We start from the raw sequence: 23,936 nt of genomic DNA on the forward strand, positions 1-23,936 counted from the left end.
GGAGCCCAAAAATCCCCACATTAGGCTCAGCACTCCTGAGGACAGAGGCATACAAAGAGTCAAAGCTTAACTGAATATCCTCAAGGGGTTTTAATTATTCTTAATGGTAATAAATCCCAGAAAGATAAGAGAGTTTAATGAGATTTGGTGTTTTTTCCTGTGTTTATTGTGTGAAACAGGACAATATTATTTTTTAAAGCATATGTCATAGATACAAAATGTTTAGGCAACAGCAGGAATGCTGAAGGGTTTATATTTAAAAGTTGAGATAGATTGCCTAAAAATTCTGGCTGGCACATGGCACTGGTTAAAGAGACCCTTCTGAAGGGTGGAATCATTTGCCTGAATATTTGCATCTGCTAGTTGGAGGAGAAGGGCAAATTATCCTCAGCAGCCCAAACAGATTAATAAAATGGTAGAAAATGAAATATTGATCAGTGTGTACAAAGCAATATTTTTCCTGATTGCAACTGTTCTAATTTGCTTGTTAATAACTATCTATTGCTTATTATCCAACCAGATGAGAGAAACACATAAGAGAGTGGAATCTGAATACAGGAACAGCTCACCCACAGAGAAGCAGGGCTGAAGTAAGGGGGGGGGGGGGGGGGGGGTGGGGGTTTGTCATAAATTTGATTCCAGGTAGGAAAGGTTAAAAACTTAATGAAGTCCAGGTAAGGATCTGCTCATAGACAAAGTGTTGTCTAGACTGAGAGCTGTACCCCAAAGATTCCTTGCTGGGACTATTAGCCAGTACAACTAAGATTCCTAGCATGATTTAATACCCTCTGGCACTTTTGCAGTTTATCTTTTAGTACCAGCCAAGTAACTAAAAGCCAATGGTTCTCAAGAGGAATACATTTACCTTTGGTGAGAGGAAAAAAAAAGAAGACAGAGCTATGCCTAGACAAAGAGATAAATACCTACTGTTGTCTTACTGGGCTGCCATTCCCAGTTCCAGAAGAGAAAAGCTGAGGAAATGAGTATTCAAGCAACACTGATCTTCAGAAACACAATTTTCTGTGTCTGACACACAATAGGCACTTTCAAATAGCACTCATCAAAAACTACAGGACACATCATTAAAAAAATCCCCCTTTGATTAAAACTTTAATTTTATTAAAGTTTTAGTCAAGAATTATTTCCCTTTGAGCAGTTGCTTTACATTCTTTACAAAGCATTTGTGGCAAGGACTCCTCAGAAGGCAGCTCAGCAGATTTGGGGCAAGACACGCTCACCATGACACACCTGCCTCTACACCAGGCTCCCAGGCCAACCTACAAACTCCTTCATTTCCTGCTCTTTTCTCTTCCACTATTTCCCCTCTGATGTCAGCTACCCACCCAACCTTAGAAATAAGATGATTCCACAAGTCAAGTTTCCTCAACAATTCTCTGGTTTACTTTGAATTTGTTTAAACTGCACCAAACAAAGTGAGAGCTTTTTATACCTATACCCCATCCTCCCCAAAAATATACCAGTGACTGATTTTAGCATTTCAGTTTTTTGGTGTTTTTTTCTCCTGAACACCTGACATAGCAGCTGCTCTGGGCTAAGAAGTTCTCTAAACAGTAGCCAAGCACTACTAAAATACCACTTCTACATGGGACTGGATGTACATGGTTTAAGTAGCAAATCGTTACTTTGTCCTTATAAAACTTTGGGTAAAACAAAAGTAAACCTGAAACAAAAGAAACACACACCAAAAATAACTAGGTAAAGCTAAGATCTCATTCACAGTGTGCGCTGGGCAAATCAGATGTCCTTGCGGATGTTGCTCATTTTTAACTCTCATTCTTTCTATTTTTCATTTACAAGTATGCAACAACTTTGTGGCAAGGAAGGTGCAAAGGATACTTTTATACAGAAAGGATTTTTTTCTTTGCAACGTCAAGAAAGGATCCAGACAGTACCTTACCAAAAAAAAAAAAAACAAGAAAAAACAACAATTAAACCCTGCTCTTAGAACATCCCACACAAGACTTGGCTTGTTTAGGACAACAGTATCCAACTTCACCTACTGTCTTCCTCCTTTACCTCTCTAATTCAGAATAAACAACTGTTAATACTTATGTAGCACAACAAAGTAAATCTCTGTTCACATTTTCTCCACATTTCAGAAAACCAGAGTAAGAAAGAGTTTTTTTCATGGCTGGACAAACACCACCTGCAATACAACATCTTGCTGCAGTGCTTGGGTATTTTTATCTCTGCACAGGTAGAGCAATCCTTGAATGTATAATGAACACATGGCAGAGAAGGAATCTGTACAGGTGGTTTTTTTCTTAGCCTTTTTCTTGTTCTCCTAGATAACCACGTTATAAAAATAAAAAAGTTTACCCTGTAATCCTTATCAAGACTTGGAATCATATCACAATTCTACGATATGATTTTTAAGGACTATTTAGACACAGTAAACAAAGAATAGACAACACAGTATGTAGCTCATTAGTGATAAATTTCATCATCTCATACAATAAGGTGTATTCAAATGGCTCTATAGCTTCTTTTACCAAACCTCATAATGCTTCATACAGCTACATAATAGTCAAATATAATAGAAAATTTTTCAAGATTTTTGGGAGTTTTGGTTTTTAAGGATGGCATATGGTTATGTACACATATATATATATATAACATACCTTGTAAAATCTATCAACAGCAGTGAGAGAAAAGTTAAGATGGACCTGGTAAATAGTCCTAAAAATTGAATTTTGAATATGCAGTTTAAAAAGAGGCATAAAACTACACAATTGCTATTTGTTACCCCTTTCTAGCACAGTATTTAGCCTGCAGTTGTAAAATCCTATAAAGAGTGTCTCTCTCTTTAAATGAGGGTGGTTGCCATTAAGATACAGCCAAGCAAATCAGTTTCTTTGTGCAACTATAGCAAATCATGACCTTGAGCTGTTTCATGCACAATGAACAAGCAGAGAATAATTTACACTTCCCAGACGAAATCACATTCCACAACCAAGGAGAAGTTCTAGACTAAACGCAGTCAAAAACAGGGGGCGTTTAAGAGGCTAAATGACACTGGCAGAGACTGAGAGGTCCATGTTAACAAGTGATAGGGCAAAAGGAAACAGGCTCAAGTTGCACCAGGGGAGATTTAGATTGGATATTAGGAAAAATTTTATCACTAAAAGGGTGGCCAAGCACTAGCACAGGCTGCCCAGGGAAGTGGCAGAGTCACCATCCCCAGAGGGATTTTATGTACATCAAGGTTAGCTTTTGTATTTCTTCAGAGACAGGTATTGGGGTATTTCCAAGAGCTGAGAAGGTACTAACAACTTTACTGTATGTGTATATATGTTAAAATTTTTAAGTTAATACACAGGAGTAAATCTGAAAACAAAATTAAATAAACTGTATTATGAAAAAGTGGATTATCAAATAATACCAGAAGTCTGAAGCAAGGACAGGCGATTGTGGGGGGAAGGAAATTAAATGTATTAGAAAGGAGAATGGAAATAAATGCTTCAGGCAAAAGACATGTTGTATATCAAGCCACTCATTAAAAAGGGAAAAAAGCAATTCTTTATACATGATACAAGGACAGAGAAGAGTTGGTGTCACAGAAGCATTGCCAGCTCCTGTGGGAAGCAATGAACAGAATTAAGAAGTGCATATCTTGAAATCAGAGGTGAGAGAATCTCATTTTATTGTTCCTCTACAAGAAATGGGATTCTATTCCAGTCACTCTTCCTTTTAGGCAATTAAACAAGGAAACAAAAGCCATCTTTCAATTCTAACCTCCTACCCACCAAGGAGAAAAAGTAGAAATCAGCAAAGTACACATACTTTTGCAGTGAAATAAATTACAGCTTGACTTAATGTGAAGCCATGAAGAAGATTTATAATTACTCTTCATATTTAAACCAGAATGTTTTTCTAGTCTGAAGAACATTGCCCCCTCAAACATTCTCCCCCTCTTTTCCAAGAGAATACAGTTTCATTACAGACAACAGTCTCATTATTGTGTATGACTATTGTGAATATAAAAGAAAACTACTGGACTGAAGATCCAATCTTTTTACAATTTATACAAAATCCAGCATTCCAAGAACTGGTTTAAAGGCTTGCAAGGCAGCACACAGTCACAGTAGATGCAGACTTTCTCATATATCCTAGATATTAGGTGGAAATTTTTTCTGGCTTAACTACCTGCCAGTCAACAGCAGTTCTTTCCTTCACTTTTCTTCCTTACTTTACTTCTCATCAGCAGTGATGATTTTAGCCCTAGACCCTCAACAGAGAATCTGCTATTCTTTGACAATAATTGAGGTACACAACACTTTAGGCAAGAACTTTTCATTAAAAGCTACCCAAAAACAACCTCACTTCAGGCACAAGGCTGCTGCAGAGGTGCCACTCACATCCACAAGAGAAGTGACTCCCATCTGCACTGGCCTCAATCGACCCTGAGCTGTTGTGCATTCAAATGTTGTGCTAATTAGTTTACTTCCAAATGAGACTGAAATAATAACATTAATCCAGCACACATCTTGTTCTCATTCAAGCCTTTGGAAACAGATGCTATAAATGCCATATAGATGGTTCTCCTTTTTTGACAGCATTGTTGTATATGCAAAGTTACAGATAATTGACCTGTTCAACTAGATCATTCATCTATACCTACCTGTGATATTTGACCCCTTTTTATAAAAAAACCCACCCAACTTACAAAACAAAGAGTACTACACCTATTAAAACACACCTCACAAAAGCACATTTTGCACAGAAGCTGCCATCAAATTGTTTTAAACTGTAGACAGAGAGCAGGACTTTGCACATCTTTATCCGCATGGAAGAAGATATTTCAGAACTGAATTGCGTAAGGTTCATCACCAGGTCAGGGGCAAACCAGAACTGCAGGTTTTCTCAAGGCTTTGAAAGCAGGAATACTATTTAAATCAGGTTAATGGCTGCACTGGACAATGAACATATCAACATTTCAGCCAAGATGGGAAAGAGTCATCTCTGCCAACCTACAGGTTAAATAGTGTTGAAAATTTTGCTGGGAGTGAAGCCCAAGCAATGCAAGCTGCAGTACACTCTGCCTGGATTTCTTGTCCTTTCAGCCACATCAGAAAAACCTAGGCTTTTACTAGACTCTGGAGAGGAAGGTACCCAACAGGCAGAGAGGATTTGTGTGAAGAATGGGAATTCTGTACTTTTCAATACATGATTATTTAGGTTGTGCATTTTACTGAAGATTCTTGAGAAGAGCTGAGTTAGCAGCTGGTTTTGTCTGACAAATTATGCTCAGAATAATTAGAGCTTTCAGTAATTCAACTCCTGTATATTTATAAACCTAGATAAATAAGCAGCATGCAATCAGATAAATATGGTCTAGATGAATAATACTATACACTAACATTTGAATTATTCCAACACATAAGTATGGGTCCCAGTCCCTCATATAATGCTGTGTTCTGCCATCCTTTTTCAGACAAAATTCCCTAGACATCTTGCAATGCTGAGGAAGTTCTACTGAACAAATATATATCTACATTAATATTGTGCTTAAGGTGGACTGGACAGGACCACTGCCAATATATGAAGGTAGCTGAACTATGTTCCTATTAAAATGGGGTTGTACAGAATAAAGCACTTCAGCAAAGCAAACTAGAATTTTTTTAAGTGTTTAAGCATTCCAGTTTTAAGCATCTGAGAAGCAAAATACGAACGTCAGAATTACATCACTACTAAATCCAGTTTAATTTCAGATGCCTTTCCTGAATTGAAATTTACATTTCTTAGCATATAATTTCTTCTTATTTTCAGTTCTTGGCTAAAGTTTTAAATCATGTCATACTTGTGCAAAAAAGTAAGCTTAAACTTCTATGACTTAATATATTTATAGCATTTTATTTAATAGATTTGTCAAAAATAATCACCAGAACACAGATATTGCCTGCATTTCATAAAAACATATTTATTCTCCAATTGTCTTAAAATACAGAGAAGAAACCAACATTCTTCGTTCTGCTTCTTTGCTCTCAATGTGTTCCATTCCTCTTCATTTTGCTACCTTTACGTGTCCCTGTTCTCACCTTTGGCTGTTTTTTGAGCCTGCAGCAGCCTCCTGGTGCTGACTCCTTTCTGCAAAACTTGCCTCCTCTTCCATGACAGAATTTCCCTTTGGTTTTGGAGGAAATTCTGTCCCTCCCACCCCATTTCCTGCACATGCCATCCAATGCACAGCAAAGTATACTGGCTGTCACTGGGGAAATAACCCCCATCTTCTCTTTCCAATGACATTCACAACGTAGAAAGTGCACCAATAGATCCTAATCTATTTATTCCTCCTTTTAAGAGTTCATGCTTCATAATTTAATGAAAATATTTTAAGAAAAACAGCTTTATTTGCAAAACCTTCCCCCATTCTTAGATATAAAAGCATTACCGAGCTATTACTCATTTTATTTCTGCATCATCTTGTCAGGTGACCAGATGCTTACTGCAGTATTGTGATTGCAGGCACTAAAGGAACTTTTAGAAAAATTAAATTAATGGCAAAAATTTCCAAAGGAAAAAAGCAATGGCTATAAACAAGTGGGAGTAAAGAGAAGGACAGAGCGACAAAGAATGCATGAAAATAAATTTCTATGGTTATTGAAATGTAGACGGAAATAATCAGACACTCATAAAATAATAAATAATATTGCCCAATTCCCAATTTAGCAGCATTTAACAATTGGGAATTTGACTCTAATGAGAGTCTTGTTACTTGGAATAAAACCAGAATAGGTCAGAAAAGGTCTGAAGGATCTAGACAGGGAAAAGTAGTGCACAACTATAGTTATGTGGAAAATGGATAATAAGAAAGAAATATCAGCATGGAAAAATTATAAGGGAAAGAAGAAAATGTTTGCAAATTTGCAGATTACTTTCTGATATCAGCAGAGCACATCACCTCGTATTCAAAGCACCGCAGGGATTCATCCTCTGACGAAAAAGGTTCAATCTCACTTGCCAGTGCAATGCCATATGGAGATTTATTGCCAGCTACAGACACCAAATATCAACAACAGGAAAAAGCGAGTTTTTATCAATTTTGTAGATATCCAGGACTGTTACGGGAAACCATTTATTTTTTCAGTAATGCAAGCAGTTATATTTAAATAGTGTGTTAAAATTAATGCCTTGTAGCTCTCAGAGTTGATCCATTCCATTCCACTTCCCTCTGTTTCCACATCCATATGCTAAGGGTGTTCTTCACCAGCCAATTCTCTCTATTTACTAAACTCTCTATAAAGAAGAATTGCCTCTAATTCTAATATCAAAGTTTTAAAATTTGAGGGCAAAAAAATTATTACTAGGCCCATTTTGTACAGAGAATTGGGGAAAGATGCCTCTAGATGGGGAGAGAGGGGAGTTACACTGGTAGTTTTAATTTTCAATTTAAGGTTTCTGGCGCTCTCCATGAAATCGTACCGCCACTGCGTGCACCAGATTTGCCTGTGTGACATTACAGGTTAAATTAACATTGTGCTTAAGGACTGCACTGAGTTTTGGCCACCAGGATTAGAGCACTTAAGTAGACCATCAAGAAATGGCTATCACAGCCCCAGGATAAAAGGCAGATATGTCTATACGTAGAAAATTACTGTTGACCAACAGAAATTCTCCAGTTTTCTTTCATTCACACTCTTCTCCCTCTCAAAGGTTTCATGGGGGATGCTAGAATTTATCCCTACTTTTACAGTAAAGCTGCATTGCGGTTTGTAACGAGTGTATGTCTGAAATGTGAAGTGAATACCCAGATTTTTTCTCTTTCATGCCATCTATAATATCATTCTTGTTGTACTTTGATGAAGAAATGGCAGAAAACATTATAAAAGGCACAATGTGCATAGGGGGTAATAAATCTGCTGGATGCAGATAGTCAATGGCTGCAAGTCATAATCTAAAGCTTTGCTCTTAGCCTCCTACCAGTTTTCATTATCAGTGAAAATTGCTATTAATGTAATACGATAGCATCATGGCCAAACAGCTCAGTACTCATACATTTCATACAGCTGTCAGAAGATGATAGACATTTAGCTTCAAGGTAAAGCCAAAGTTTGAATGTTCCTGCTTTTTATCTCTGAAGCTTTGTTACTTTAGAAGATAATTATCTAATTTTGTGGCCAATGATGTGTTCCCAACACATCAAATTTTAATACCCATAGTATGTAGATTTTTTGTGTTTCTTTTGAAAGTTAGCAATTTTAGATAGCTTGACACAAAATCTTCAAAGTATATTGAATAGTCAAGTATTAAAATGGGACCTGAAGGAACAATAGGAACACTGCATGCTGGGGCCCTGACCAGAGTTTTCATAATGCATTCCAAACAGCATTTTCACTGTGCTGTTACCTAACAGGCTACAGATATTATGACTGCATAATTTTGAATCCCGCTTTTTGAAAACAAGTAAAATCCTTGTTTGTGTATAAAAGCACAAAGAAATCCCTTGACAGCTACTGTAGAATAAAGTAAAAATAGACAATAAGACATAAAACCTTCTGCCAGCTGACAGACTCTTTCTGTACAACACTAAGTTCACTTAAGATAGTGGGGGGGATAAAGATAGTAAAAGAAATGGCTGCTAAAGCAACTGGGAGCTAAATGGCTTGACTTAGCCCTAGATTAGAAAATAAATTCCTGTGTTACCACGACAAATTAAAAAGTCTTCTCCTATTCATGCAATCAGCTAAGTGAAAATTACTCTTGAGAGTTCCTAATTATGAGAACAGTTACATATGCCTATTGTGAGTGGTAAAAAACCCACCTGAATATCAAACAGCAGAGAGCTCAGAGAGCTTTAAGAGTCTATAAGGCTACTGAGAAGTATTTAAAAATAATAGGTCAGAAAAAGTGTTGAGACCTGTTGAAGCAACTGAAGAATTCCATAATGCTGTGTATGACTGGGACCTCAGGGGTGCCTGCCATGACAAAGTGCTGAACATTTCCATGCCCTCCAGTAGATTACAAAGACAATGAACCAACAATGTTTAGGGAGACAGAAGTGACACTCGGGAGCCAGGTTGAAATAGGAAGTTCCAGCTCAAGTAACTTCTCGTCCAGACTAAAGACAAGCATTGGAACCAAAGAGGTTGTGGTACTGCTGCCCTTGAAGATTTTGAAGATCAGACTCAAAGACCCATGAAATATGCACTGATTTTAGCTTTGACCCCGCTTTGAATAGGAATCAGAGTTAAAAGACCTTCTAAATCCTGTTCCAAAATTCATTATTCCGTATGTCCAGAAATAATGAAAAACAGAGCTCCACAGTGGAAGACAGGAAGACTTTGTATAGAGGGGGTGATGAGTGTTGGTTTCCAGAACCAGTTTTGTGGAGTCATTAGTGTCAAACACAAAAGTCTCAATTCCTAGAGTATAATTAGAATTTTTAAATTCAATATCACTATAGTCAGAAAAACATTAAGCAAAAGAAATCTACTCAACTTGCACATTGTAAAGGAATGGTATCAACAGGACATATAATCCGTCACCTGCACAAAACTCAGGGAAGCCTGTCAAATCCACATTTTGAAAGCACCAAGGAAAAACATCTTATGAGGCTATTAGAAGCTCTTCCACCCTTTCCTAAAAACTGAGAGGAATGTTTCAAGGAAATTACTCTCACTGATAGATATGAGAAACTTGACTAATCAACAATCCACAGGATCCGTGCATTAAACCCTGATATTCTGAATGAATTATACACACACATTTCTCACTTTATATCACCAATTGTATGATGTAGATTAGGCCACATTATAGTTTGGTTTGTTAATGGACCTGAGAACAATTTTTTCCTTCATCTTTTACTTCCTTAACTTTGGAGCGCTAAGATCACAATCTAGATAAATAGAAATAACTATCTCTAAGTGCCTCCTGTACTATAAAATTATGTATGCAAAACATTTGGCATCAGGCTCAGAAGAAAACATTTCTCGCTAGAAAACATGCCCATTTAAAAACTGAAAGATTAAAATGAAAGATAAATAAGGTGGTTCAGAAAGAGACAGGGAGAGAAAAAAAGACAACAATGAAGCATGTCAAGTTAAGAAAAGTAAAAGCAAAACACACCAGTAGGAGCAGGTACTTTGACAAAGAAAACACCTTCTAAGATTTTATAATTTTTTTTAATCACCACAGTGAAATGCATTGGTTTAACTCTTTCCAGTTCTTTCAGGAATCTTGACAGATAGAAAACATGGTTAGAAGAAACACTTGTCAAACCCTTTTGATGAAGAATCACTACAAGAACCTAGATGCTTTGAAGACTCCATCCAATCAACCTACCAGGCTCCACCCAAAGAGGCAAAACTTCAGTGCAGGTACTTCTTCAGGAAAATTCTTCTCAAGAATAACAGCAGTGAAGAACAAACTTTAACAAGTATCAATTGTTGATAACAAAGCACTAGAACCTGTGGCAGGTACATAAGGAATCAACCAGGAGTTTATATCTGATCATTTCCTTCCTTCTCCCTGGAACATCTCAGAGTCTTACAAGCCCCACTCAAGTTCCATTGTGGACTTCATAGTTACATTCAACACAAGAACACACAGGAACACTTGAAAAGCTCTCACTCTGCTGATACCTTAGCACATGGTTGTCAGACCTGAAGCCCAACAAGAGATTATATGAGCAGTCCACATCTTTTTTGAAAACATTTATTCTATTATAGCTGACATAAAAGATCATTAAAATGATCTTTTTAATATCTAATAAAAAGATATTAAAATAAGATCATTTGTTTGTGTGCTTAAAAGAGGGGGGGAAACCAGTAAGTCTCATCCAGCCTGTCTACCTGGCTACCCTGTACAGCACTGACAACTGTATTTATGACTTGCTTCTGCTCTGAAAAGTGAAGGACACCCCAGCTATGCCTTAAGGAGATATAAACACAAAGATTAATAGCACATAGATACAGACATCAAAGAAGAAATACAATTACTGTAATTGATGATAGTCCAAAATAAAGGATGTAGCTCATCTTCCTAATATCAGGCAGTTCAACAAAGTCTACATAATGGCCAGGACTGGTCTCAGCAGCCAACCTTCAAGAGTTCCACACTATTCTAGGGTTTTCCCTCAGTAAAAAAAAAAAAAATTTAAAAAAATTTAACAAATAGATTGATAGTAGCAAAAAATTAATTAATTCTTGTGTTTAAAGACCAGTTCTTGTACATCTGCCGTGGATGTGGAGAACAAATTTATATTGCCCTTTTTTGGTATGCTGAATCTGTATACTCCTATGTGAAGGAGTGTCTTGAGCAGTCACAATCCCCTCATGTCTTATATCGTTGTCTTTAAAACCAGAGTACTGGTTCTCATCTCTTACATGGGTAACTTCACCTGGAAGGTCCTGGCAGACCTGAGGGCAGGATATTTTCAGTGATTATGTGTCTCTGGATTTAATCACCTCTGGAAAGGCTACCAACACCCTTATCAACTTCTTGCCAACTATGATTTTAAAAGAAGTGGTTTTGTGAAGACTTCTTTTTTAAATACAATACTTGCAAATATTTTATCCCACACTCTAAGAAAGTACAACAGCTTTACACAAATTAACTTAGCAGATGCTAAACAGGATCATAAAAACATCCATGCAATTTTTGCAAAAAAAATTGTAAAAAAAAGCAAAATGGAACTCCACAAGAACTACAAATTAATTTAATTATTTCATTAAAACCTGTCAGTGAAGCTTCTACAGAAAGTAAAATACCATCTATCCTATCAATATATAATTTGTGTTGTAAAATGTGTTCAGACTTATTATCAGCAACACAAAACTGTCCCCTACAGAACAGTAATGACATTTGAAAGTGTGGAGTATTGATTAGCAGCTACTTAAGAGTGAATCACCACTACAATACAGCATCTACTCACGCTCTACATACCTTCACTGCCAAGATAATTTGCATGGAGAGCAGCTCCTTTAACCTTGAAACGTAAGCATTTTCCAATACAGGATGTGAAAACAAACAACCATAAATGCATTAAACAAGGGAATTAGCATTCTCTTCCTTTCAAGATCTAATGTTTTCCAGTTGGATTGTCTGCTCAATAATTTCCATATTAAAAGACATTAAAAGAAGTGTAATGCATTTATCATGAACTTACTAAAACCATCTCATATTCCTCTTACATACTAACAATACCACTTTTCTACTTTCAATAACACAAGAGGATAACACTCAAACCCAGAAAGACACAGAACATACTGCAAAATAGAGAGCGCTGAGGGAAGCAAAACATTAATTCAGCATGCCTTCCCTTTTAGACCAAGTGAAATCTAAAACATGATGTTTGATATTCAAGCTGATTTGACTACATTTTAAAATCAACACCAAAAAATTATTACTCTCACCATAACAGTCAAACAGGAAAGGAGAGTACAAATCACAGATCATTCAAGGTGCAGTTCTAACTTCACAGAACAGAAAGAAAATTTTCCAATACTTCCAGAAAAGGCAGAACTTTATTACAGAAAAAGAAGGTCAAGGGTTTTTTTTGTTATGGAGACAAATAAGAAAGTATTCAAAGTTTGATAAGACTAATCCTTTCCTCTACAGATCAACATACTGTCTGAAAATTAGCATGGAACTCACCAGGTTTTCTCACCAAATACATTAGTAGCATAACAATGTGTTTGATTTCTTTTATTCTTGACCAAAGTTAAAATATCTATCCAGAAAAATTTACACCTTTATGGCTGAAGATAACACTAAATACTTCAAAGCACACTGAAATGTTCTGTACCTAATTTGGCATGGAGAAGAATCTCATTGTTCATGTAGCCCAAAGATCTTTAGGAATTAAAGGGTATGGAGATTCAAGTTCTTCAAGTTCCAAAACATCATTTGCATTAATCAACAGAATTACACTGGTGTAAGACTCTCAGGTGTATATTTCTTTTATTTTCTAAGGTTTGATTTTAAGTCAGTGCTAAGAGACATTTTACATGAACCAGACTTCAGGAGTCCAAATTATAATGAATTAGCTCTGAGTACAGTTTTTGGTAAGCTCTACACCATTTACTTGGCTGGTGGGGTTTTGAATTTGGGCTTTGGGATAGGTGTCAGATTTGATGGGTGGGGAGAAGGGTTGTTGCTGTTGGTTTGGTTTTTGGGCTTTAGGGGTGGTGGTATTTCCTTTGATGGGGTTTTTGTATTTTTTGATTCACAGCCATATGTCTACAGATTTTATTGATAATTTTTCCTTTTTTTTTTTTTCCTGTTTTAGAATTGCTCAACTGGCAAAAGTTTAAATTGACATCCAAAATGTCAGTCCATGCCTATCCTTTAACCTGCAGGTCTCAGTCCTACTTGACCCTTCCTTCCAAGCAGCAGTTGCAGTGTCTCAAGCAAAGAAAGAGCCTACAAAAACCAAAAACCAACATAAGGCTGAATAAAAGAAAGGCAATTAATGTCAAGATGATTGCACTAAACTTGCCTAAGAATTTAAGTTCCTATTATACAATTTAAACTAAAGATAGATGTACTGTATGAATCAGATCCACCAGCTGAATGCTAATTGATCTAAATCACCCCGTTATATTAATTTTGCACTGACATTTTCCACAGTTGCAAGGAACTGCTAAGGTACAGCACCCCATCCTAGTCAAGGAGATAAAATGCAATTCTGCATCCTTAAAAACAGGAATGCTCTCCTGACTGAAAAACCTGCTCTGAGAAAACAATGATTTGAGAACTCCCAACACAATGAAGGATTTGTTGAAAGGAGCAGGCAGATGCAGACTCCAGCCTGCTTCAGACCAGGCAGGCAGTGCTTACATAACACTGAGGGCTCCAGCAGACAACTTACATAAGGAAAATCTCAGGGAGCCTGAAACAAGTCAGGAACAAACCCTGGCGGAAAGACCAAGAAATTAAGGGTATTTTCACCATTCCTACATTTGCAATAAATAATATTGACAATTCAAAAGGAAATTAGGAACTGTCAGAGCTCAGAATATTTTTTTAAAGAGCCTCATCAAAAGGAACCTGAGAAAGCACAGATCACACTGCACTTTCACACAAACACACACTGCACTGATTTAAGAGCTTTACTGTATTACAGCAGCATTCCCCAAAGCCTGTTTTCCAAAACTCTAATTGCAGCAGCAGAAGTGAATATGTTCCTGGCACCTAACCCTTGCTTTGTATCCCATATTTGAAGCCTGGCTTTGCCAGTGGACTACACTCCCACATTCAGTACAGGACCCACAAAACTCAGGGTGTTTACAAAAGAAAAAAAAATCAAAAATGTCAGGATTCAAATAAGGCAGATGTCTTTTGACAGTCTAAGGAAAAAGAAACAACACCTAAGAGAAAATATTAATTCTTAGGCCCCAGTAGTATGTGCTAAGTGAAGAGTATGAACATCTCTACAGCATCAAGGAGTCTCTCCAAATCTATATGACAACTGTAAAGCCTCTGGAAACCAGACATATTAGGAATAATACAGTCCTGTTTGCTAGTGGATGTTTTCTTTTACATTTAGTGGTGTTCCAGCTCTTTGAAAGCAAGGAGTAGAACATTTTTTAAGTGCTAATTTTGTTTAGAACCTCATCATAATTCTGAAATTACTTACTGAACTATTATTTTCCAAGCAATTTGAAGCATCTGTATTCATCTAAAGTCAGTTTTGGGAAAAGTCATGCATCCCAGATACTTTTAGGAGGCATAAAAAAATACTTGGATAAGATTATCATAATGGCATAAAATAATGAAACATTCAATTAAGATATGGGAAGCAGTGGATTTAAAAATATAATTTCAAAAAGCAACTAAATATCCTTATACATCTTTTACAAACTCAAGAGGACATCAGTGCTGGTCATGTATTTGATGTTCACAGTACAGCAAGACCTTAAGAATTGCAATAACCCCATCAATATTCACAACTGTAAACTGGCAAAAATATTCTTTACTGAGTATCTCACACGAATTAATTTGCTCAATGAAATTTTAGTGTGGGTCAAATGACTCAACGTGGAAAACATTTGGGCAGCAGGGACTGTCAATCACGCCTCAACTGTGAGCGCATCCCTTTGAAAGCAGCACTCACTGTGTGTGCTGACAGAATGAATCAAGTAACCTTTACATTAATTTTTCATTTAGCAAGCCTGTATTAAGCTAAATGGCACTCCAAAGCCGTTGACAGTTGAGGAATCTATACTGTCCAGATCCATAATCATACACACATTTTATATCTTCACTTGTTTAAGGATGCTTAATTCATAATCAGGAAATGTGGGCTCCTCTGGTAATATCAGAAGTCTCACTGCTTCTAAAAGTGGAATCTTGACTTTAAAATGGCATGGATTCTGATCACCCAGAGCTCACACTAAATACCAAACATATTCTTGATGCCTGGCTAGTGGGGAGAGAGGGGGTGGGAAAAAAAGTCATTTGTACTTCAAGCCCTCCTGTGCTATTACCTCCTTAACTGCTGTGACAACCTCTTTCACTGACTTTGCATGTTGAAAATACTTGCAAACCTTGAAGTTTGGTATGTTTCTATTCACACAAGCTTACAGAAAAAATATACTTTAAAACCATACAAAAAAATACATGCTAAAGTCATCTGTCATCCAGGCTCATTTGCCACAATCAACACCAGGATACAGCAAGCTTAAATGGACAGAGACATTTTGGAATTGTAAATAAAAGAAAAAGCAACAGACATCTTATAAAAACTACTGAAACCAGAAGGAAGAAAAAAAAGAAAAACCAATACATGATACAGAGGAATAGAAATGCTCTAAATACCTGCCAAACCTGTGTTTTTTCTTTTCTCTTTCATTAAATAAGGAAATATAAGCAAGAAAAAAAAATAGCTTTGAAAGAACACAAACTGTCCACCTTCAAAAACAGGAGCACAGACTGGTTAGTGAAACAGAAAGGATGCTGATGAAAAGGTAAAATGAATAGCTTCCAATTACCTACAATTATAACAACCAATAGGAACCAGTCTTGCTACTTCAGAGAGAAAAAATACATCCCAGAAGGGATGACAGCAGCATGCACTATGAGGAAGAGAAGGAGGATTAAGGATTCCACACTGACTGACTCTTTGTGGGTTTTAGCATGATTGCCACACACGGTACGTTCCATATTCTCCTAGCAAACGTTGGCCTCAGGATTGGGCAGATTTCATTTCTAAAGCCATTTTTGCGCAGAAATGGCTGCACATGGAAGAGCTCCAAAGTTAAATAAAGATATTTGTTTGTTATGGCCCAATAAAATAATCTTTTTAATAATACTTGATTACAAACTAATCAAAAATGAAATCTCCATCTGCTTTATGAATTTAAGGTGTTCATAAAAAACAGCGACAATGCAAGACTACACAGACTTTAAAGAATGTGAGCTGGAAGTATAATAAATATTGAGCGTCTAGATTCTCATAATAAAATCAAAGTTTGCCTATTTAAAGGCCTTGAAAGACAGTAAGAGACCGCAAATATTTTTGTTCTTAATAGCTCAGTATTTTCACTTAGTGAAATTCATGTTTTACAGTCCTGGGTACACAAATCTGAAAAGGCAAGCTCCTAAAGAACTCATATGTCTTTAGTAATTACTAAAGCCAGTAGCTTTCATTTTCAAGGATGGCACAAGCTTTTTATTTCAGCTGCTGCACGTACTGTTATATAATTTCACACATATATAAGCCTTTCGAAATAAATGCTAAAAGCTCAAGGAATAATTTCCTTCACAATCAGACAAAAAATAAAATTAGTGTTACTCAGAACTAAAAATCATGCCTACACAAATTCAGCAGAAATTTAATATATGGGTCGAAGGAGTGGTTTTGATCAGTGAATACCTCAATGTTTTTCCATTTACATATTGCATTTTGAGAATCATATGTTAAATGCCCCAAAATAGCAGTCTCAGTCTAACATATCCCTTAGTCTGTCATTTTTTTGCAACTGTTATAAAAATAAACTGTCCACAATATAGAAGTTTACTATAGGTTGCATATTTAAATTAAATAGAGCCCTTGATATATACCTAATACTCAAATCTGCTTTTTCATTACCCTGTGTCCCAATTATGTAGACTTATACCAATTTCTCAAGTTTTTCCTATACTTCACCACCTTATTACCCAGCTGTGCAGCTGAGCAAGAAGATAACCACATTCATTCCTCTTATCTGTAATGATGTAATACATCTCAGCACTGGGTTGAGATGATTGGGGGAATAATGGCATTGTAAAAACTGCAGAGATGACAAACAACAGTGCAGCCGCCTTCTCCTGATACAGTGCATTGTGTACATAGAGCCCCGGGTGAAAATAATACAATATGCACTAATTCTGCTCCTTCAATGAAGTTAGCATCTTTCATAAGAAACAGCTGTTTCTGCACAGAAACATCATCATCATCATCACAATGCAGCAACCAGACTAAACACCCGCAACCTGGGCTGAAGCCTAGGCTACAAGAAATAAGTGTTGGAGTTTACTTTCCAATGGAAAAAAAAAAAAAAAAGAGTCATTCCAACAGAAAAATATCAGGTTAAGCAAGGACTCTACAGATAGTGCAGTGCAATGCAAAGAGTCATCAGGGACTAGTATGCAATACAAAAATAGATCTTGGACAAAAGCATGCACAGCACTGCTTTCCTGTTCATTTAAAAAATTAAATCTGCCTCCATTTTCTCTGTTAAAACCTTCCTTATTACAACCAAAGAAATCCTTACCTTCTGTAGGAGCTGGGAACCTGAGTATTTGGCTGCAATAGATTTGATCTCTCCACCAAACGCTGAGGCCCAGAGCTTTACACTGTGAAGAAAAAAAAAAAAAGAGACAGGAAGAAATGTAATACACATGTCAGAGCTAGCAACAGAGACTGTAACAGCTTCAGCTGCACTCGGAAGGATCCGAGCAATTTTGCATTAGAGAGCTCACTAAGGAACCTAAGCACAGCAAAAGATCAGTGAAGCTGTACAAGTATAAGCACAAACTAGACCCTGTGCTAAGGTAAGGCCTCTGATATCAAACTACCAACCTGAGGCATTAAAATTTAAGGAATTAACTTGTACAGAAACATGCTTTGGCGCAACATGACATATATCCATTGAAAGGAAAATTGCAGATAAAAGGGCAAAACAGTTCTAAATGATAAATTCCCACATGAGAAAGTGTTAACAGCATCAATTTCAGTAAATGCAAGCATTTAAAACTCAGTGGCCACATACTCCACCAACACATGCTCCTACAATAAAATCAAAGTAGTGCCAAGCACCTTGGAGACAACCACTTTAAACACAGCTGACAGAGGAGCAAAGGTGCCCTGGAACAGCCAAATATCTGCAATACAAAAACAGGAGAACTTGAGCAGCCAAGTTCTCATCCTTGAACATGGTCCTGAGAGAAATAGCATGAAAGCACTTACACTGACAAGGGGATCTGCTGCTCCGATCCAACCACATCCACTAAGGCTGTGTTAAAAGCTGTCCAGAAGATAAAGAAAAAACCCCCAGAAGCCCGAAGAAGATTCAGGTTCACTGGCATTGTGCCTCTCTGTGCCTGGAAAGGTTTGGGGAAATTCAAGTGAAGCTGAGTTCAGCAGCAGTGGGGGTTTGCTTCTAAAAGCTTCTTTTCCCCCACTCTTACCCCCCCCAGAAGGGGACACTGGAACACCGGAAAAGAAATATTCACAGTTCCATCCTCATTCCTCCAAAGAATGACCCTCTCTGTGCAATGAAAGGAGCGGACCCGAATCGAAGCTCTAATGACTTGAAAACTATTGTGTCCCTGGTAACAGCAAAGCGTTTTCCAGCACTACTGCAGCCACTTGCATGTAGTTCTTTACAACTCCGCAGTCAGCAGTGTGCTGAAGTTACTTCAGTGACCTACTGCCGCTCCAAAGTGCCCTTAGCAGCAAGAAAGCAGACTATTGATTCCAGCTGGGGAGGCTGTCTTCTTGCAATTACTGCTCACTTTGCAAATGGAAAGCTGCCTAGAGTTCTCCCTTCCCTCGCCGATAACCTCCAGCCTTCATCCCAGATCAAGGCAGGCAGAGCATTGGTTCAGCGGAGCAGGAGCAGCAGCCTTTTAACGGGATAGCGCCGAGACAGAGGCAGGCACAGGAGGAGCTGCACCGGAGGGAGGGTACGGCGAAAGCAGAGAAAGTCTGGAGGAGCTGAAAGTGTAGTTGAGCCCTTCCAGGAAGGCGAGAAGAGAGCGCCGCACATTGCCGGGGGCTGAGCTTGGGAGGGCTCGGCAGGGCTGGCAGGGGCGGGGGCGTGGGGCCGTGCACACCCACCGGAGAGCGATTCAGGCAGGGCACGGCTGCGTGACAAGCACCTGTCTGTCACACAGCCCGGCGAGGCGAAGGCTGCTGGCAGCTCAGCGCCGTGCGGTGCCCGGAGCATCGCGGCGGCAGAGCGGGGAGCAGAGCGGCGCTCCCTGCCCGGGGAGCATCGCCCGGCAGCGGCAGCGGCGGCTTCCCGGAGCGAGCCCCGGCTGTCGCTCAGGCTCGCACATTTAATCGAGTCGTAGGGAGCACGTCCTTGTGCATAAAGGCGCGTTTGCTGCTTCCTCCCACGCCGGAGCACTGCAGCGAGTCACTCTCCGAGAGCTCGGGACCAGCAAAGGCTTATGAATGAAAAGAAATGCAGCATAAGTAAATCAATGCGGGCTGACTCCAGCCTATGAATAAATTATTAATTTGTGCTCATAGAAGAATCCTCTTGATATAGCAAATATAGGATTACAAGCTCTTCCACTGAGAGAGCAGCGTACGGAGCAGGAGGGATTGGTCCAGGTATTTTTGTTGTTGTTGCATTTTAAAATCTACCCTCCCTCCTTTTGCTTTTATTCTTCTCCCTCTGCTTTTTTCTCACCTTCTTCTCCCCTAAATGCGCAGACTTAAAATAGCAACTGAACTTTAAATGTAAACAAGTATGGCAAGACCATGATCTGAGCACGGGCTGAGTCATCCTTGCATCCTACAATATAGCTCCAGTGCCCGCTCCAGAATTCTAGTTTCTTCCCTCTGTAGTTAGAATTAACACCTCAAAACATTCTCCCTGCCTTTGTACGCTGGTCTTATCTTAACGTTTTCTGTCTTGAAGCTCGACATGCAGTACCTGTATTTCTTTCCACATTAACATCTCTAAGAGCGCTGAACAGTTTGCTTTAAATATCAAAACCTCTATTCAATATCTAGCTGACAAAAGCTCTCAGAAGAAATGAGAAGTTTAAAGATAGAAAGACTAACAGGGGAACTGTGCAGAACAGAGTAGCACAGCACCCTGCAAGTTTCACCACCCACCAGCCATCCCCACCACAAACAGTAAATAGATCACATTTGCCTCTGTACTAATACCTTTGTATGAAGGCAATAAAGAAAAAAATTTCTTAAAAGGAACATTTATTTTGTGTATTACTGAACCATTTTGAAAGTCCTGTTATCCCTGCTGTTACTGGATTTCCTAAGCAGTATTTAAAACATGCTGCCATGTCACCAGGTGTTCAGCTTACCTACAGGCAGAAATGTAAAAATGCACATGGCTGACTAACAGTATATAATCAATTATGTGCTCCTTTGAACATATTACATAAACAATAGTATCTTTCCAAAGCCAGGAATGAAACAGAAATGGGTGAATGTCTCAGTACTTGTGCTGTTTACTTCTTTTTACATGCTGAACACTGTCAGGCAGTAAATACATAATCTCATTCAGTGAGATTTCAAACAGTTCTTATGTTAACAAAGATCCTTATCTGCTTCAAGCCAACACAGTGCCCTTATGGCAGGTAACAGTTACCTTCATTTCTGTAAGCATTACTGGAAGCTTTTTGAAAGCACACAAAATGCCTGTGTTCAAGAGGCCAGCAAAATTTAACATAGATTTAACCCATCACTAATTATTGGCAAGAAAAGATGATAAAGTCATTCATCAAACCTTGAATTTGTTTACATTTACCATACATTCAATACAATATCAGACCTACAGTTCATGCATCTGCTGCGTGCAAAACTGGACGCTCACATTTGCTTAATACAAAAATTGTATTTGTACTATTGCTAGTCTAAGACACTAAATTCACTTGTGAAAGAATTTTTTGCTTGAAAGAACAATCTTTGTTTGTGTTAACAAGCACTTGTGTACACTCTACCTCAGAGTGCTTTCATTAGTGCACGCTGGGTTTGTCCATGCAGGAAATCAGCTCCTCCCGACCATTCAGTGAATGGAAAGCAAACCTGAGCCATAACACCCACAAACCACCACAGGTGACACCACAGCCTGTCTGCAGCTGTGTCCTGGCCTGACCACTGCTGACTATTCCTGGTATGCAGATCACTGCAGTCGTGACACCGGATTCAAAATTCACATCAGCGTTTCTCCCATCTTGCTCCCCTCAGGATGCAGAAACTTTCCCTAAGTGGGTTTGCATAACGAAGGACCAAGGAAAACACAGGAAAAAGAAGTGGTAAGTTCTGCTGGAGAGTTTCAGTCCTTTTTACTGGGGGTAGAGCAATGTGTTTCATTATTTGCCCTACTCTTCTGATGTCCTGGAGCAAAGGCAGCAGAAAGCCAAGTTTCAAAGCATAGTAATGAATTTCTCTTTTGGAAGTAATGTGGCATTTCTATCATGTCCTTATGCTGTTATAAACAACTGCTGAATTTGGAATAATTTCTGGTCCCACTAGAAAAGTGTATGCACGGATAACTGACCAGAGAAGGAAAGCATTTATGCACATAGCAAATATATATTCAGAAACCAAAGTGCACCTCAGCAGAAAGTGCAGGTAAGTTCCTTGCATGCCACTGGTCTCAGAAGTAGAGCTCCACACAATTGTATTAAGTTGCATCTCCCTGCTCCTGGCCTCTCATTTTTAAGGGATAAAAAATGGCAAGTAATTTTCTGCTGTGTCCTTGATGATCAAGCACAATGGTTCATTTTGGTATCTTACAGAAAATGAAAGAAGTTGTTTTCCCTATGAAAGCAGAAATAAAACTTGGATATGTGACTCAAATGTTGTAATACAAAGTCACAGACAGGGGCAGAGAAACTTGATTAATCCCCAAAGGTCTTTCAGAGGACCACATTCAAGAAAATAACCCGGGGATTGGAGGAAAACCAAAAAACAATCAAACCAACCCACAAATAAACAATCAAAACATCCAGGTCAAGGGGTAATGTGAGAGACGACACAAAGGCTGAAGCAGAGACTACAGACTAAGGCAAAGCCCCATAAATGCACATAATAACTACCTGATGAATTAATCCCATTGTTCTTTTCTTTTACCTCCAGGTATATTTACACTTCTGAAAGGGTGTAGAAACAGGGTCACAACTGCATCATCAGCACGCACTTTGAGGTCTCTGGTTAGACACGTATCAAGCCCTAATAACAGTCAATCAAGAGCCATACAGAGAAGAGAACATATGGAGCAGGGGAGAAGGGTAGGAGGAAATTATATAATTAACACAAATGTTTATTGTATTTTTTTTCCTGATGCTTATCTACAATAAGTTCTAAACAGAAGTAATAAATGCAGAAGCCTGAAGTACTAAAAGCCTTGCTGAGGATGTAAGACACCTCCACTGGAAATTAATATTTAAAAAAAAAGACAAGAAAGGAAATAAGTCAGTTTATCTTTGTTCCACATATATTAGAAGATTCAGATACTGCAAAAATAGAAAAGCTGTAACTATTCTGCATGACATGGTATTAATACTTGCTTTGTACTACATTCCTCTGCACTTCTAAATACTAAGATCATAATCCTCAGATGTGTTCTCCACAGTGATTTTTTTGTATTTAACAGACTAAATTGTCTATTCTTAGTCTCGTTTGAAATACTTCATTTCAAAAAATCTCTTAAATAAAAACAGTGGGAGAATAAAAAGGAAAAAATTGAAAGAATATAGAGTCACGTCATACAGTAAACAATTTATTATAATACCGTGGTGAAACTCCCTCCAGCCTTTAACAACTCTATGAAACTCTCCCTTACTTCTGTGTAAGCATAATGTTTCACTTACACTTACTCATGGTAAATAGAAGCAGGGGAAGTAGAGGGATAACAAAAGTTATCTCAGCTTTGCAAAGCTTGAGACTGTCAGATGAAAGGCAAAATCTGAAGGTTCTGAATTTATTACCTGGAAACAACCCAGTGGTGGAAGCACTCATGGAGTAGTGTTTGCCTGCTGTGAGAACACAGGCTCGCTTGTTTCAAGTGATCCATACATCAGAGGAAGAGCAGGAGGCTGCACATGAAGCCTATTCTGGAGAGGCTGAACGTGTATTCCTAGAATTTTATGGAGGTCTCCGGTGTATAACTCCAAGTGTTCCACTGGTGTGAGAACGCCAAGTTAGTGACCAATTCCAACCCACTTACAGCAAAGATTGAGGTCAAGTAGCATTACTCACTGGCTTAAATGAGCACAACTTCACACAATGGGCATGAGCTCGTGTTTTGGAGAAACAAAAATCCTGCAGAAATTCTGAACCACATCAGTATTTCTTATATGCAACTTCACAATATTATAATTTTGATAGTGTATATTGTTTAGGTCAAATCAAGCACTAGTATTTCATCCATGAGAGCACTAAGAGCATGCACAACCAATTTTCACATATAATCAATCACTCACACAACTAGAAATGCAAATCTCTAAAGATTTTTAAAAATACTAATACACAATCCTAATTAGCATGTTGGTAGTACAGCATTTTAGGTTATTGCCACGTTATCTTTAGCACACTTCAACACCCAATAAAGCTCACAGTTTGCCATAACCCCCCAAGGAACGCGTGGTTAATTTCGCTTCCACAAAGCCTAAGATCAGCTGGCTTTTGAATCTCCACAAGGAGTTAAAATGCAAAAGAGCAAAGCATTATCAATCCCAGCCTATGAGAGCTCACACTGCATGGCAAGCTAGAATGCTTTAAGCTAATT

The 23,936-nt window shown here is 38.2% G+C and overlaps 1 protein-coding gene across 3 annotated transcripts in view; it reads right to left on the reverse strand.

Annotated features, from left to right (window-relative positions):
- The window catches only part of CACNA2D3 (calcium voltage-gated channel auxiliary subunit alpha2delta 3), a 394,439-nt gene extending 374,579 nt beyond the window's left edge, over positions 1-19,860 (reverse strand). For 2 of the 3 annotated variants that reach the window (XM_038149689.1, XM_038149687.1), the window contains exons 1-2: positions 18,413-19,859; positions 17,718-17,799 (exon numbers count right to left, since the gene is read on the reverse strand). In XM_038149689.1, the coding sequence (XP_038005617.1) occupies positions 17,718-17,799; positions 18,413-18,531 (201 nt within the window). In that variant the 5' untranslated portion in view covers positions 18,532-19,859. Of the gene's footprint in view, positions 1-17,717; positions 17,800-18,412 lie in introns of all 3 variants that reach the window. The other variant, XR_005258491.1, reaches the window with a different exon arrangement.
- Between the last annotated feature and the right edge of the window lie 4,076 nt (positions 19,861-23,936).

Source organism: Motacilla alba, chromosome 12 (genome assembly GCF_015832195.1).
Source record: "Motacilla alba alba isolate MOTALB_02 chromosome 12, Motacilla_alba_V1.0_pri, whole genome shotgun sequence".
NCBI lineage: Eukaryota > Metazoa > Chordata > Aves > Passeriformes > Motacillidae > Motacilla > Motacilla alba.